Here is a 17,490-nt window from a genome sequence, read left to right as displayed (position 1 = left end):
ATCGAATGTGAAGTATTTCACGTTGTGTGTTTTGAGGACCATCAACACTTTATCGTAATTCGCTCTTAACAACGTGATCACTTGCACATTCTTCTTACCGATCTTCAAACAGTAGGTTTGACCCTCCAGTAGCTCGTCCACATGATCTGCTAGTGTGTCGACGACAAATATCGGCGGAGGTCTTCTTTCCTTCGCCGCAGTTTTGCTTGTTCCAGCTTTCTTCGACCCGCGTGCAGGGTCGTCGTCGTCGTCGCTACTGCTGGTGCTGCAGTCGTCTTTATTGTCCTCATCGTCACCACTCAGCGGCTCGAACTCGTTGCGTGTGGGGACGGGGGTGACGGAGGGGACGCCGGAGGCCTGCCGGCCTGCCTTAGCTGTCTTCACACGTAGCTGGTACGGGCTGCGATAGTGTGGATGCAGCTTTGTTTTGTCAATGCCTTCCAACGCTGTCGCCGCGGTGGAAGGCTTGAGTTGACTATTGGCCGGATTGTTTTTAGTAATCCGGCCAGGAGACGGGTTCCGCGAGGTCCCCGGTGCTGCACTCGAGTTGCCATGCCTAGCGCCACGCTTGGGCATCTCCGGGCGGCAAGTTCGCGATTAAACACTTCACCCGCGGCGTGAAAAAGTTGAAAATTTAACGGAGCACTAAAATTGTGTTATGGCTGGCTCCAACGTAGGTAGCCCGATGAACATAAAATGTTATTGGCCTAGTATTTTCAAGTATAAAAAAATGTAATTCCCAAGTTATTTCCGTCTGCTCGGGTTGGGTTAAATCATAATAATTGTTTATTTTTAAGGATTTTAGCTTTAAAAAGCTGAACGAGGTTTTTAAAATTATTCGAAACAGTTTGTCATACTCATTTGTCTGTGAATGTTCTGTAGGGTGCGTTCTGTTCTACATAAGAAAAATGACCTAGAAATGTGCGGTGCAACAGTGTAAGAGGGTTAAACCAAGGTTTCACCGCAACCGTAAACTATTGAGGTTATGAAGCTTAAGGTGAATCGATTGTTACACAGAAAAAAAATCATGGTAATATTACCTCTGGAAATATGTAATTTTATCACTTTTCTAGTGTAATGTCACTTTTTTAATCTAAATTGATGTAAAATTACATCATAAAAGAAGTTATATTCAACCTTCTAAAATTACACCTTCCAAATTTACATTTTTTTTGCTGTGTACATAGAAAAAAATTGTGTAAATTTGGAAGGTGTAATTTTGGAAGGTTGAATATACACTCTTTTATGATGTAATTTTACCACATTTTAGACTGAAATATTGGCATTACTTTCTGGTGGTAAAATTACACATTTTCAGAGGTAAAATTACACATTTTTCGGACATAAAAGATGTACCCCTTCCCAGATGTAGTATTACCTTTTTTTCTGTGTACGTAATGTAATTTTGGTGCGACAAAAAAAATCTTGATTGAAAAAAAAACGAGGCTCTTTTTACATTTGTAAATCTTAATGATATTTAAAAAATAAAAATAAATCAGAATTAATTTTGAACATTCGTGCCCAAACAAAATCCATTTCGACGAATCATCTTTGCGGTTGACTTTACGCAGTTGACTGTTTTAAAAAGCAGGATTTTGGAAGTTATGAGTAATGTGAAACATACAGAGAAACTTAAAAAATACAAAAATTACAAAAAGTATAAAAATTACAAAAAGTACAACAGGTACAAAAGTATAAACAGTACAAAAGTACAAAAGTACAAAAGTACAAAAGTACAAAAGTACAAAAAGTACAAAAGTACAAAAGTACAAAAAGTACAAAAGTACAAAAGTACAAAAGTACAAAAGTACAAAAGTACAAAAGTACAAAAGTACAAAAGTACAAAAGTACAAAAGTACAAAAAGTACAAAAGTACAAAAAGTACAAAAGCTCAAAAAGTACAAAAGTACAAAAAGTACAAAAGTACAAAAGTACAAAAAGTACAAAAAGTACAAAAGTACAAAAGTACAAAAAGTACAAAAAGTACAAATTACAAAAAGTACATAGAGTACAAAAAGTACAAAAGTACAAAAGTACAAAAAGTACAAAATGTACAAAAAGTACAAAAAGTACAAAAGTACAAAAGTACAAAAAGTACAAAAGTACAAAAGTACAAAAGTACAAAAAGTACAAAAAGTACAAAAAGTACAAAAAGTACAAAAGTACAAAAAGTACAAAAAGTACAAAAAGTACAAAAAGTACAAAAAGTACAAAAAGTACAAAAAGTACAAAAAGTACAAAAAGTACAAAAAGTACAAAAAGTACAAAAAGTACAAAAAGTACAAAAGTACAAAAAGTACAAAAAGTACAAAAGTACAAAAAGTACATAGAGTACAAAAAGTACAAAAAGTACAAAAAGTACAAAAAGTACAAAATGTACAAAAAGTACAAAAAGTACAAAAAGTACAAAAAGTACAAAAAGTACAAAAAGTACAAAAAGTACAAAAAGTACAAAAAGTACAAAAAGTACAAAAAGTACAAAAAGTACAAAAAGTACAAAAAGTACAAAAAGTACAAAAAGTACAAAAAGTACAAAAAGTACAAAAAGTACAAAAAGTACAAAAAGTACAAAAAGTACAAAAAGTACAAATAGTACACAAAGTACAAAAAGTACAAGTTGTTTTTTTTTGGTTGAACTGATTTAAAAATTTTCCGGATTGCAACCATGATTTACATATCATTTTTGTACTTTAAAATTTCAACAGACGTACAGTTGCTTTCCAATCATTAGTTTTGACAATATCGAGGTATTGACGGATTTTTTTTTCGCAAAAAAAAAAAAACTTTTCGTGGGGCTGTACATTGGTATTTGATGAAAATTTGAAATGTTTTCAAAGGAGATCAAACATGCTAAATATGAATATAAACGCGGGAAAATGCATTTTAACTGGTTTTCAGTTGATTAAACTTCAAATTTCATTAAAATTTTGAAGTTTCTCGAAAAAATTTTTTTTTGTCCCCTGATTAGGCTGGTACAAATATTTTAAAAGTTTTTGTCACCCCCTTCAAAATTGGCCCGAAAAATCAGGGGGCAAAAAAAAAAATTTTTACAATAAACTTCAAAATTTCAATGAAAATTCAAGTGCAACCAGCTGAAATCAAATTAAAATACAATTCTTCTGCGTTTAAAATCATTTTTAGCGTGTTTGGGTTTATTCAAAAATCTTAAGATTTTTTGAAAATTTTCGATGAAAAATCTTTTTTTTCGATACAATTTTTGTTTTTGTCTGATCTTAGATTTTTTGAAAACTAATGATTGCAAAACAACTGAACTAGTGTAAAATGCATTTTAAAACACTTTTTTCATTTAAATGTGAAGATTATGGCTTGTTATTCAAATTTTCATATTTTTTTATTTTTTTGCCCCCCTCTTGACCTCGGCCAGGGCCGAGGACAAAACTTTTTAAATATTTGCATCGGCCTTATTCAGGCAAACTTTGAAGGGAGGGGGCGACATAATCTTTTAGTTCTATAAGACACTTTACTATTTTCTATGGACTTGTATGAATCATTGGATGAAGAAAATGGCTTATTTTGTTCTGGTTTGATATGTTTGCATGTCTCAATATTGATTTACTACCAAACAATAAACTCTGGAGTTACTGATCCAAACACTCATCTTATTTGATAAATATCAGTTTCCTAGTAGAAAAAACCCTTCAAACTAAAACATAAATTAAAAACAACTTGCGCAGCAGTACTTGATGTATATTTAGGAGCGAAACATAACCCAAAGAAACCGCCGCTTAAACAAAACTTCAAACAGTCAAAATCAAATTACTTATAACCGATTTATTGTCTGTTCAACCATCAAGTTTTAACTTTTAAAAACTTTTGTTTGTGAGTTTTTTTTTAACAATTTGATCAAATCAAAATTATAAAACTAAATTGAGACAGCTGGAAAAATGTGTAATTCTCAAATAAAATACAGTAGGACACATTTGCATTAAACGTCAAAAGCCGCACAGGTACGACCCCGTACATCATGAAGCACGGGACGATGTAATCAAATATTCGCAAAACAAAGTTTAACCGCAAACCACACACACACACACACACACATACAAACATTCACGTGCCACGGCATGTCGGTGCGTACTCTTGAGTGGAGGTTTGACTTGATTACAGCAAAATAATAAAACCTTGGGTGGGGGGAGAGAGGTAGGCACCAAGTTCATACGATACTACACGGCAGTGCATGTCCCGCGAGTGTTCTCGCGCGAGGAAATAAGACAGCTTTGACAGCACGACAGGTGGGGAATTCCCGTTGGTTTGGGGTGGCCTACTTTGAGTGACTTTTTTGTTTTGCATATTGTGTAGAGTATGCTGCATTCTTGAAGTTTGTTTTCTTTCATTGAAAGACTTAATGGGCTATCTACAACCACTTAGCTAAAAAAATGTACTTAGCTTAGGAATTTGAATTAATGTAGGGAGAGTGGGAGACTTGATCCCCTTTTTTTGTATCGCACATAACTCTGTCAATTTCTCACAAAACTATGATCTTTTTGCATGAATTGAAAGCTTAAACATTCAACTATGTTTGGCTGATAAGGGTATTTCATCAGATAAACTCTTCGAATAAGGCCAAGCTTTTTAAAAAAATATTTTAAACCGGCATTTTCTAAATGTTGGGGGTAATTTGATCCCCCTTTCAACATTTTGAAGAAATCTTTAGCAAAATGTTTTTTATTCATCCAAACTTTTAATTTTCTATAAGATACAGCAATTTCACATTAAACCTGTACGTTTGTGTTCAAAATTAACAAGTTTAGCATGTAAAATATTTAAAAACTTAAAATTTTCTTTTTTAGACCTAAATTGAGCATGTTTACAAAAGCTGGTAGTTTTTGTTTACAGAACTTTTGAAAAATGATTCAAACTGCAGTTAGTTATGTACAACTATACTAAAGGAAACTATGCACGAAAACCCAGCCAAATTTTTTAATCTTGGGGCTGATTGCAGTGACTGTAAAAATGCAGGGATCAAGTCTCCCTTAACGCACTTTTTTAAACAATTGATTGTAAAAATAGTATGACGATAAATTTAACGTCAAATGCGTAAGGGTTTTGGAGTTGATATGTTTATCAAACAATTCATGTATAAAAAATATTTTTTTGAATAATTTTTGAGTGTTTTCTATACTTATCAAAACAAAGAAAAAAGATCTCTTGTAAGTTTTTTGCAGTACTTCTTAGAAAAATGTGTGTAACTCAATCCAAACATTTTTTAATTTTTTTCTTTGTTTTCTACAATGAGTTTTAGTCAATTTCGCACAACTTTCTAGAACAAAGCTAATTGTTTTACCCACATGCTGACGAGATACAGGCTTGGGATCAAGTCTCCCCGGGGATCAAGTCTCCCCACTCTCCCCTAAATGATCGATCTTCTACAATGGAGAAGTAATCAAATCAGAAACTTGACGTATGGTTTGGAAAATTTCAAATTCTACGGTAAGTTGACGTTTCCATATCAAAGGTAAACAAACAACTGCATAGCAACGTATATCAGCCCAGCAAATTTTCTAAGTTGATTGTAGGTGACGGCGGTAAGTTACGTACTTTCCTGAGTTACTTATCTATTTTACTTTACTTAGATGTTCTTACGTTTTAGAAATTTTAAACAAATTTGGTTCAATGTTCTACAATGTATATTTCTCTTTTTGCTTTCACTTTGCCAAACAATGTTCGTATTAAAATAGACAATTCAGTTTGCTTGCTTGCTTGCGGCCTTTGGCAATGACGGTAGCGACTTAAGAACAAACACAACAGGCCACACAAATTATTATCAGTAGATTCGAGACTCGAACTCGCGAGGCGCGACACACAGAGCGACACAAACAGCTGAACAATGACGCAGACAAAAATGTCCCAAAAATAGCGGGAAAAAACGCGTGTCTTTGTTTGTGTGTGCTTGCCTTATGAGCAAAGTAAACATTCATCTGGTCCAATAAGTGTGTTGTAGGTATATATATTTATATATTTTCGTTTTTCTTGTTCGTTTTGTTAAGGAAACCATCAACGTCAAAAAAAACCTTCTATTTTTGCAAAGTTCATTCTTCTATTTTCTACAAAATGCCAGCACACAACAGAGGAAAGACCTGGAAAATGTCAATTTGTCGACTTCCAAGATGGATGGCCCTGCCCGTGGTGGAAAAGGGCGGCTCGCAAAATTAAAAGGAAAAATACATTACTGGCACGCAACCATAACCACGTGGCATAGGTCTTGCGAGTTATGGAATGTGGGGCAGCAACAAACAGTTTGGCCTGCTTGAATGATGGAGCAATTCTATTCTTTGTACGGAAAAGCCGGAAATGGGTAGCCTGGTGGTCATTATGGTCTAAATTCTAGCAGGTTGAAAATTATGTTTGATTTGAGAAATTGGAAGGTTCAAGGAGTGGAACTAGTTGAACAATTCAAATTTTCATCGTATTTTTTTGATGAAACTTTGACCTATGGCAAAAGAAGCAATTATGCATCATTTCCATACAAGTCTCCATAAAATGTTGGGGTTGGTCATATAAAATTGGTATGTAAATGTAAGAAATTCTATATCATGAGAAGGGATTTTCATATCTTTTCTTCGTTTCTTCGGAAATGTTGTTGATTACGATTAAAACTTTTCGCGAAAATATAGGCAAACGATTTTTTTATTTATCTTTGTGGGCTGCTACAAGTTATATTTAAAGTTTTTGTCGCTCCCCCTTCAAAATGGGCCCGAAAAAACAGGGATTCGATAATATTCGATCTTTAGTATCGCAAAAAGTTTTTTTCGTTGAAATTTTTGTTTTCGTCAAATCATGCATTTTTTGAAGACTAATGTTTGCAAAACAATTGAACTAGTGTAAAATGCATTTTAAACCACTTTTTGCATTCAAATGTTGATACTTTGGCTTTCTATTTAAATTTTTATTTATTTTTTACTGAGATATTGCCATGCAAAGGTTTAAAAACAGGAAAATTGTTGTTTTCTAAGTCCCACCCAAACAACACACCATTTTCTAATGTCGATATCTCAGCAACTAATGGTCGATTTTCAATGTTAAAATATGAAACATTCGTGAAATTTGCCGATCTCGTCGAAAAAAATATTTTCAAATTTTTTAAACTAAGACTAACATTTCAAAAGGGCCAAACATTCAATATTACGCCCTTTTAAAATGTTAGTCTTGGTTTAAATTTTTTGAAAATATTGTTTTCGAAAAGATCGGCAAATTTCACGAATGTTTCATATTTTAACATTGAAAATCATTGCTCCTATACAAAAAAATTCAAAGTTCCAAAATGTATTACATTCGATACGTTTGAAAAAATTCCGATCATTTGTTACTCAATGAAATTTTGAGTGTTTTTTTCAAAAATTCGTTCTTTGCTGAATTTTTTTAACATTTTCAAAAAAAAATGTTATAGCTTTCAAAATTCATTAAAATATCTCGATTCTTGATCATTTGAAACCCATATTGTGAAAATTTTTGATTATTTTCAAAAATTGTCGATATAACATTCCAAATGTATGAAAAAGTCCAAATCATTTAATACACATATTTCAAAAAACTGAAATTTTGAGTTTTTTTTAAATTTGAAGTTTTGTGAAAATGTTGAGTATTTTCAAAAAATGTTGTTATTACATTCGAAATATATGAAAAAATTTCAATTATTTGATACCAATATTGCAAAAAACGGAAGTTTTCAGTATTTTTTTGAAAATACGTAGTTTTGTGAAAATTTTCAGTATTTTCAAAAAACTATATATACGATACCTATATTGCAATACATTTTTTTGAGTTTTTTTTAGAGTAAAAAATTGCATTTGCAGACAGGAAAAATACGTATTTTGTGAAAATTTTCATGTAATTATAAGTGCAATGGATAGCTGCATTCTGATTCAAAAACACTTTAATATTTTGATGTTTGCATGATTTTTCATTCGAGCCAATGTCTTCCGTAAAGTCAAAATCCCATAAGCTTTGTGCTTCAGTTATGCACGCCTCGGTTTTGCATCCCCCATATGCGGTGCTTAACCGAGGCATGACTGTAAAAATAAAATTCCCAAAAAACGTATTTTTAATTTTCAATTATTGTCACTTTAAGGTTTATTACTTTTTTCGGAAATTTAAACAATTTAATTTTTAAATACTCTTTAAATACTTTGAAAGTCGGACAATTCTTTTCTTAGATACAGCCACACTAATAATTCAAATCGATGAAAATAAGTTTTTCTAATTGACATCTAGTTAGCCTGTAATTTTTAACAGACTATATTTCGGAAATCATCGGTTCGATTTTCAACGTTAAATTTATTTTTTCAAAAGTTCATACCTCTGGAACCAGATTTTGCACCATGATGTACTATGACTCAAAAGATGTTTGTTTTGTGAATTCAACTTTCAGCGATAAAAAGATTACTGAAAAAACGCAAATTATTTGCTTGCACTTATTTTTTCTGATAGTTCCTAATAATAATTTACCACTTTTCGAAGAAACCAAATCGATCATAAAATACCTTCTCAACACAAAAAAAAATATGGTGACAGATTTTGTGTCAAAAATTGACTAATTTTACCTCAGAAAATGATGATTTTTTATCAGTTTTTGATGAATATTTTTCAGGTTCACATTTTTACACATTTTTTATGTAATATTACGCAAAAAAGAGGTAATATTCAACCTACCAAATTTTCAACACTGAAAAATTCAACTTTTTTTTCTGTGAAGATACACAATTTTAAACATTTATATACCGTAAACTGGGGTGACTTTGATAGCCCGGGTGACTTTGATAGGTTTTTCAAATGCCCGTCAAATTAATATCTTAACATTTTTGAGAATTGTGAGTATGTAAGTATTAAGGGATAGCTTATTATCGAACATATGTGCAAAAATGTCACTGTTACATTGGATGTATCAAAATAAGTGGCCAAATCAAATTTCTATCAGTGTCACCCCGGGCTATCAAAGTCACCTCAGTTTACGGTACCCATTTTATATGACCAGCCAATCAAATTGTAAGATATACTAATTTAATATGGCGTAATCATTTGCGAAAATTTAGAAAACTAATCGGTAGTTTTATTGTTAAATTAATGCTTTTTTTTAATATGTTAAATGTTCTTAACTGAAAGTATTTGACCAATACTAACTTCAATACAATCAAAGGTGTGTTTCTAATAACTTAGAAGCTTAGAAAAAATATTTTACACCGATCCAGTTGTTTCGCAATCCTTAGTTTTCAAAATTTTAAAGTATTAACGGAAAAAATCCTGGCAATTATTTTTTTCGGTACTGTAAACTGTTTTGAAAAAAAAAATCAAAATAATTTTCAACGAGCCGAAACATGCTAAATATGATTATCATTGTAAGAAAATGTATGAAATGTAATTGTTTTCAGTTCGTCAGACTTCTACCTCGCTTGAAATTTTGAGGCTTTCTAAAAGCAATACTTTTTTGTCCTCTGATTTTTCGGACCAGTTTTGTAGGAAGGAACAAAGGCTATGAAAATATTTGCAACGGCCTTATTGAACAAACAAAATAAAAAAAACGAAAAGACCAAAAAAACTTTTTAAATTAGTATAATTTGTTCCTTGTTTTTGCATTTGCCAGCGCTGATAAAATCAACTGAATGGAGGAAAATATGAAAATTACAAATAGGAAAATCCTCAGGCCATTTTGCTACCATTCTGTTTGTCGCCGGACAAAATATCATTAGTCATGTAATGTGTACACAGTACGTCCATTTGTTGCTTTTTCTGTCCTCTATTCTCGAGCTTCATTGATGAAGGTCCTTTTGCTGCCTCCCTTCATCGCTGCTAGTGGACACAAAATTAGAACCTTAGTGGGGCAAACGTTGCCCATTAAACCCGTCGTAAATTTTTCTCAGCTTTAATTATTTCCGCACCACCATTCATTCTGTTTATTTCTTTCTTTGCTACTTTTTTTTTTTTCTTTCTCCCTCTTTCATAACCGCTCAGAAAATGGATTTCCGATGCGTACCGCTACTGGGACGAAATCCGGAAGACGGCGGATGCGGCCGAAGCCGGAGTGGCCCAACTGTCCGGCTACATCTTTTCCAGCATCGATCCGGGCATCGTGAGGGTGAGTGAGCTTTTTTCCATTCCTTTTCCGCTCAGTATTTTCACCAGCCTTTATCCTCTCCACTTCTGAGTTGGGTTTTCGGTATTGTTTGAGCTCTACTTAAAGTCTGGTCGAAGGATAGAAGAAGACTTTGGTAAGCGTTTCAAGTGATGCATCATGGTGATGCTTCGGAAAGGAAACCGGATTAGTTTGGTGGGACAGATGAGAGTTTTCCTCCCTTAAAAGGTTTCTTTTACAAAGTTTGGGATAATTGGTTACCCAAGGGGGGTGGGGAGAGTTGCATGAAAGATTAATGGGAGTGACTCCAACAAAAGTTTCTAATTGTGTCACATTAGAGGAAATTCAATTGTATCTTTTGTGTGGAAGACTTTTCCATCCTCATGAATGCGATCAATGTGTTTGTGAGGTGTACAATACACAGAACAACAGAACAACAGAACAACAGAACAACAGAACAACAGAACAACAGAACAACAGAACAACAGAACAACAGAACAACAGAACAACAGAACAACAGAACAACAGAACAACAGAACAACAGAACAACAGAACAACAGAACAACAGAACAACAGAACAACAGAACAACAGAACAGAACAAAGGCAAAACACGAAAAACAATATTTGAATGAAAATCTAGAGTTGCTTACGCCGTTCAAAAACTCCAAGCAATTTCAACCAACTCTCTAATATGCATACAAAGAAGATTTGTTGGGCTATCAAGAAAAAAAAAATCTTAAATTTCAAAATCAAGCTCAACAGTTGAAAAAATAAAGTATTAAAAAGTTTCCTCCCAGCATGATTCCGCAAAAAGCACTCCCAGAAATCAACTCAAAACTGTTTGCTTTTCATCCAGAACTAATAAGTAGCTTATTCCCATTCATCGCAACACAAAACCACAACTTTTCCTTTCAATTTGGCACCCCAGTTTGAAGCTCATTCACCAGGCTGCTCCACCTCACCGCAACCATCAATCACTGTTTTGGTTTCCGGGGGGTGGAAAGTGATGCATCATCATCGGGACTTGTTTTGCTTTTCCTATTTCAGAACCACTACATCGAGCAGATTGTGCCCGTTTATCGGGCCGCCACCGAGCAGGAACTGACGCTCTGTCCGGGGGAGTGGAAGTACGGATCGTTTTTCACCACGGTGCTGGCCGAATGTCGACTGTTTCAGCCGTGGGCCACCAAGAGGTGAGTTCAAATTTAGGGGTTTCTTTTAAATAAATTTATATTTTTTCCTCTAAAGATTTTTAGCCAACGGTGGTCGCATCCTAACGCAAAAAGTCGAAAGCTTCCAAGACCTTGCCTCAAGCACCAAGTACGACGTGGTGGTCAACTGCACCGGCATGGGCGCCAAAAAGCTCTGCTCCGACTACAAGCTGGTCCCCATTCGGGGCCAGGTCATCAAGGTCAAAGCCCCCTGGGTGAAAACCGCATTCTACGCCGATTACGACACCTACATCATCCCGGGCTTCCAAGGGGTGACGCTCGGCGGTTGTCGGAACTTTGACAGCTTCAACACGTTGCCCTGCAAGTACGACTCCGGTGCGATCCGGGAACGGTGCGAGAAGCTGCTGCCCAGCTTGAAGGGTGCACCGGTGATTCGGGAAGCGGTCGGGTTGAGACCACATCGGGATCCGGTGCGCGTTGAGGTGGAACTGATGGGCAGTGAGAGTGGGGGTAGAAACTTGAAGGTGGTGCACAACTATGGTCATGGAGGGTATGGGGTGACGACGGCACCCGGAACGGCCATTTATGCGGCACAGCTGGTGGGGGATGTGCTGAAGAGTAACAGCAAGTTGTAAATTTGATTGGTTTTGGTTGAAATAAAATGCATTCCAGGTTGTTCATAATTTCGACACTTTATTTGTAAGAAATTTGACCAAAAATATATTTTATCTTCGAAAATATAATTTAAAAACTTAAACGCTTCGTTTTTAAAATTATGCTAGTCAATTTGTCAAATTTAAAACTGATTTATTTGATATCACATTCCTGTTTCTACCACATTGATTTCTTTCTGACAAAAATGTTAAATAAAATTTGTACTTGTCTAATACTGAAATTAAGGATATTAGTAATTATATAAGAATACATTTTATAGCATCATTTCATGAATATTGAACACCTTAATAGGAATCGCAAAATATTTTCACAGATTGAAAATTGCAATGCTGGTGCACAAATATTGCAAAATAGCAAACAACAAAAGTTGTAGCCGGTTTGAATAAACCTGAAAATAATATGTAAAATATAGTAAAATTGATTAACGACAGGGTTTACAGACTTTTATTGGACAGATAACCGTTTATTATATTTTTATTTGCCTGATAAATATATCTATCAAATCTCGTTATTTATATTTTGAATGCAAGTTTTTTAATCAGCTTAATTTTTAAATAAAATTTTATTTTGTATCAGCTTTCTAATGAACATCTTTGATTTGATTTATTTATAATTTAACAAATTTTATTATTTATATTTTGGAAACAAGTTTCTGCATGAAATAATTAAGTTTTTATCATCTTATCATTTCAAAACCCTTTCAAATGAACAGAAACACTGAAATCAAATCAAATTTATTGTACTACTTAAACAAAATCATTGATAGCCGCTGGTTTAATTACTAAAAAATTGTTTAATTGTATTTTTCAAAAATTAAAATTTAACTTTCTTCTGGTATAAATAAAAATACGAAAATATGTTTTAGTTCAAACATTTTAAGATTTTTTAAGAATGCTATAAATCACAGAACATAAGTTTACAAAATATTTTAGGAAATATAAAAATATCGCTACTCCTTATTTCTCAAAGAATGCAATAACACATCAATTCCCCACGAAAACAGCATGATTCGGGAAAAGCTCTCCGATCGGGCTCATTTTTTTAATTTGACCCGTATTTTTTTGTTTGGCCTTAAGGGTGACCTACGCCGTGTTAGGGTGGTCCGATAAATGGAAATTTTTGTCATTTTTCACAAAAAACCACATTTTTCAAAAAATCATATCTCTGCGCCATTCATTCCGATTTTAGCTGTTTTAGACGCAAAAGAATGGTGATTAGTTTGGCTATTTGGGAAAAATAGTAAAAAGTTTCAAAAATCTAGCTTAACATTTGAAAAGTTCGTATGTAAACTTAAAATGCTGTTTTGAAGGTCTCGGGACCAAAGAGCCTATGTCTGAAAATATTTTTATCTGACTCCTCGGAAAATTTTACATAATAAATAAAAATGGTGAAGTTATGTTTTCAACTTTCTTAGATATGATTTAAAAAATAAAAACCAGGGTTTTCGACGCGCCACGCGCAAAGATGGGAAAATGACGAAAATGACAAAATCTACCTTTTTCACTAAAACTGCTACAACTTGAAAATTTCAGCGATGATATCTATACATGTTAGGGTACCAAAATTTTCGTAATTGAAATACGCAACTTATTAAACTTTATCATTTTTTTAAACTATTAAAAATGGTCTCATTTAAATCATATATGTCGTCCACGATACGTACAAAATAGCAAAATTGCAGCTTTTGTCTGTCAAGCAGAAGGTTCTGTTAACAAATCTCGGTTGGTTGGCTTGATCATTGAATCTAAAATCGAACTTAAAATATCATGAAAAATCGACTGGAATTAGGTGAGACGACCTTGCACCTAACTCGTAGGCGGGTGTGAAATAAAAATTCCAAAATTAACCGTTGAAAATAAGATTTAAAATACAACAATCCTTATTTTGTTTCTAATTTTCTAATTTCATTGTTTTTTTTTGTCATTTTATTTTTGCTTACCGATAACCGTCATTTCAAACGAGTCGTCTCACAGTATCATAGAATCGCTCACTCGATTTCGCCACCCATCTCATGTTGCCTCACCAAACAAACCCCTTGTGCAACACAAAACACACTCAATATTTGCTATATAGACATTCATCCCCTTGCGTGTATACAAAATGTTCCACAGGGTAGCTAGGCTCAATGTTGCGCTACCATAAAGGTGCAAAGTGGCAGCAGTGACATTTCAGTTATGCTGTGTAAAAAGTCGATGAAACTATGCTCACAGCATAACGTACCAATCCCAACGCATCGAGAACATTCTCCAACATAACGGCGACGGGCATTTAAAAATGGCTGATTGCATTTTTATGGTTGCGTGGTATTGGTGATATGTTTTTAAAGTGATGGAATTTGATTCCTTTTTTAAACGGTTTTTGTACATAAAAATCAAATTGGAATAATTTTTTAGAAAATCATCCATCGAATATTTGACCAAGGATCGGGAACAGGCTTATTTTGTTTATTTTTATATATTTTGAATGATGTTTAATTTTGACGCTTAATTTAAATGAAATTTGATGATTGACAAAATTTTCAAATTAATTTTTTGATATTGTTTTTCCAAGTTGCACTATTTTAATTAAATATGTTGTTCTTCATTAACTGTTTGCAACATTATCATGAAAATCTACAACCAAATATAATAACTCATACGAATACAGGCCGATGGTTCGTATGGGACTTCGGATCTACGATGCCAGATTATTTTATGGGAGATCTGTATTTTCTTAAAAATAAATCTGTATTTTATCTGTATCATGTCAAATTTGAAGACACAGAACATTTTTTTTTTAATTTTTAACAGCAGATTTAAGCTTTAAAATCATTTTTTGCAATTCCGTCATGAAACTACTTGCTTTTCCTGTCACTCTTGAACGACGAAATAGCCTACTTTTATGTAGCAAAAATAACTGAATCGAATAGCAACACTTTTCAAAATAAATGCTACTTTTCAGCACTGAAATGGGTGTTGAAAAGTTGAACTTTTCAGCTCTTGTTTCGAAAAGTAACACTTTTCAACATTTTTTTGATTTAAATGATTTATTGACAAAATACATGAAAATTTGACTTCAAATTTCACTTAATAAGTGTTTTTCAAAATTGCAAAAAATGTTGTATGGAACTCGTTGCAAAACATATTTTTTCAGCACTCTTCGTATTTATCCAACTCGGTGAACCTCGTTGGATAAATGTTAGGCTCGTGCTGAAAAAATCCTCTTTTTGCAACTTGTTGTATAAACTACTATTAAAGCATAATTAAATTACTAAATTGTTGTAATTTTAAAATTGAATCTTTTAAAAAAAATATCTGTATATGCCGATTTTTTTATTTTTGGGATCGAAAAATCAGTATAATACAGATTTATCTGTATATCTGACATGGCTGCTTCGGATAATCAAATCACGAAAAGAAATTCGTGTATTTGGTTTTTCATATTTTAAAAATCAAAATCGACTTCTGCGACACTATATTAGTCAAATTTGATTAGTTGATTCAAATTTTTGCCATTTACTGGCCAAAAAGATCAAATTTAATGCACTTTTGATCATTAGATGCATTTTAGATTAGAATGCATTTTTGAAATATTTTTTTGAAATGCTTGTAAAATGAATAGCGTAACTTTCAATAAAAGTGAAAATAAACAGAAATGTTCACAAAAAGTTGCTTTACTGTTGGTGTACTTGGTTTTAGTGAATTTCAAGGAACAATCCAGATTATCCAGCATCATTCAAACACGACCGCTTATTAGGCTTAAAATGGGCATATTTCCCCTTTTCGCTCTACAGCATTGCCTTGGCGTTCTCGATTACGAGATTCCTACTCGAAACTAGGTGTTCGAAGGCTTGATTGTTGAGACAATTGCAAACCTCTTTTTACACCTTAGCTTCCATCCATCACGGGATTCGAACTGACGACCTTTGGATTGTGAGTCCAACTGCCTACCAGCGACTCCACCGAGACAGGACCCAGGGAGACGACTCCTACACCTGGACTGAGCTAGCGACCTAACCTTTTTAGGTTATTCCGGGGCCAACATTTACTTCCCGACCGACGGAAGGCGTGATCAGACAAATCTCGTCTCAAAAAATTGCCACCGGGACCTTCTGGGATCGAACCCAGGCCGACTGGGTGAGTGGCAATCACGCTTACCTCTTAATCGTGATTCGATTATCCGAAATTTCGCTAAGGCCTTCGGATAATCGAGTCTGGACTGTACCTATATACTAGAAAATCATTCATTCTTTCGTCATTTTGCGCGCGGCGCTTCGAAAAATCCAGATTTTATTTTCAAGAAATCATATCTCGGAATCCTGTTACGAAAGTTCACCATTTTGTTTTTTTTTTTGCGAAAATCGACAAACAGGAAATTTAACAAAAATTGTATCCTGCTCAAGTCAGCCCACTGAGAATTTTGCCTCGAGCCTCGACTCGATCTCGAGCCAGATCGACTCGAGGCTCGAGCCCAAATTCTCAGTGGGAGTGAATGTTAATTTCAGAGAAACGCAAGGGGAAAGACACTCATTTCAATTTAATAAGGTATTTAATACAAAAGCTGTCCATATCTGCACCCGAACGGTTTCCTCCATGTCACAAACGCTGCATTTGACAACGCGGCGCATGCGTTTCGCAAGTGACATCTGTCACCATCAGTCCAATGTTTTCAAACCTTTTTCGCGAAAACACACTCACACTGTCACACCCACTGACGGCACGCAGCTGTCTGTTCTGTCACTTTTGTTATCCCCTCAGTTAGCAGTCCTGTGCTTTTGTGCGTTATTCGTCATGTATGCGGGTGTCACTGTTCAAAACATAAAATAATAAAGGGAGCGATAAAAAAATAACACAAAATCGAACCGATCCCAAAACGACGGATAGTTGCGGTTGTTTTCATATCTGCGCACATACGTCAAAGTGGGTCCTCGTCGTCGGTCGTCGCACGTGAGCGAGTGTTTTCCCCTGTTGTGAGGTGTGTGTTATTGTTTTCTGTTCTGTGTGCACCGCCAGGAAGCGGAAGTGCTACTGGATCTGTTCCGGAGAACCACCCCTATCAAAACAGCCAGCTGAGCTGAGGAAAAAGATCTCGAAAGGTCTGCCCCCCCCCCTTCAAAACAGGTCGTCCTGTGGCGTATGAGCAAAGGTGATAGCTCCTCGAAGAAAATGTCCATGAGTCCTTCGGAGGTGAGTACCGCACCAGAGAAAAAAGTCGTCCTAATTTAATAAGTTGTCACGAGTTAAAGCCACTTGGGTTACCTTGGGTCAAAGGTCAAAGCATGCTGCAAAAAAAAAGGAAGGTTCGCAAGGTATTCCATGGTCACAGTGTGAAAGAAATCGATTGTTCTGGGGGAAGACTTTACCTTGTAGATTAAAATCGATATCGAACGGCTCGACCTGCAACTGCGGTTGAGCAATCGTAACAACAATCCGCTCGTTTCATTCAGCGTGTGTGCCATTTGGTCATTAGAAGTCTCCTCCAACTCATCAGCATTTATCGATTGAATCAGGGTGACGAAAGTAAAGCTCAACATTAGTGGGAATCGTGAAAAAGCGGAATTTTCTTCCACCAAACAT

General features: G+C 34.6%; 1 protein-coding gene across 1 annotated transcript in view; it reads left to right on the top strand.

Moving 5' to 3' along the window:
• The window catches only part of LOC6042307 (D-aspartate oxidase), a 39,435-nt gene extending 27,496 nt beyond the window's left edge, over positions 1-11,939 (top strand). The window contains exons 3-5 of the mRNA XM_001851385.2: positions 9,967-10,090; positions 11,136-11,281; positions 11,337-11,939. Of these exons, the coding sequence (XP_001851437.1) occupies positions 9,967-10,090; positions 11,136-11,281; positions 11,337-11,895 (829 nt within the window). The 3' untranslated portion in view covers positions 11,896-11,939. The remainder of the gene's footprint in view (positions 1-9,966; positions 10,091-11,135; positions 11,282-11,336) is intronic.
• The last annotated feature ends 5,551 nt before the right edge of the window (positions 11,940-17,490 follow it).

Source organism: Culex quinquefasciatus, chromosome 3, assembly GCF_015732765.1.
Source record: "Culex quinquefasciatus strain JHB chromosome 3, VPISU_Cqui_1.0_pri_paternal, whole genome shotgun sequence".
In the NCBI taxonomy this organism is placed as follows: Eukaryota; Metazoa; Arthropoda; class Insecta; order Diptera; family Culicidae; genus Culex; species Culex quinquefasciatus.
Note: the sequence above shows the minus strand (reverse complement) of the source record. Positions and strands in the feature narration are given on the sequence as shown.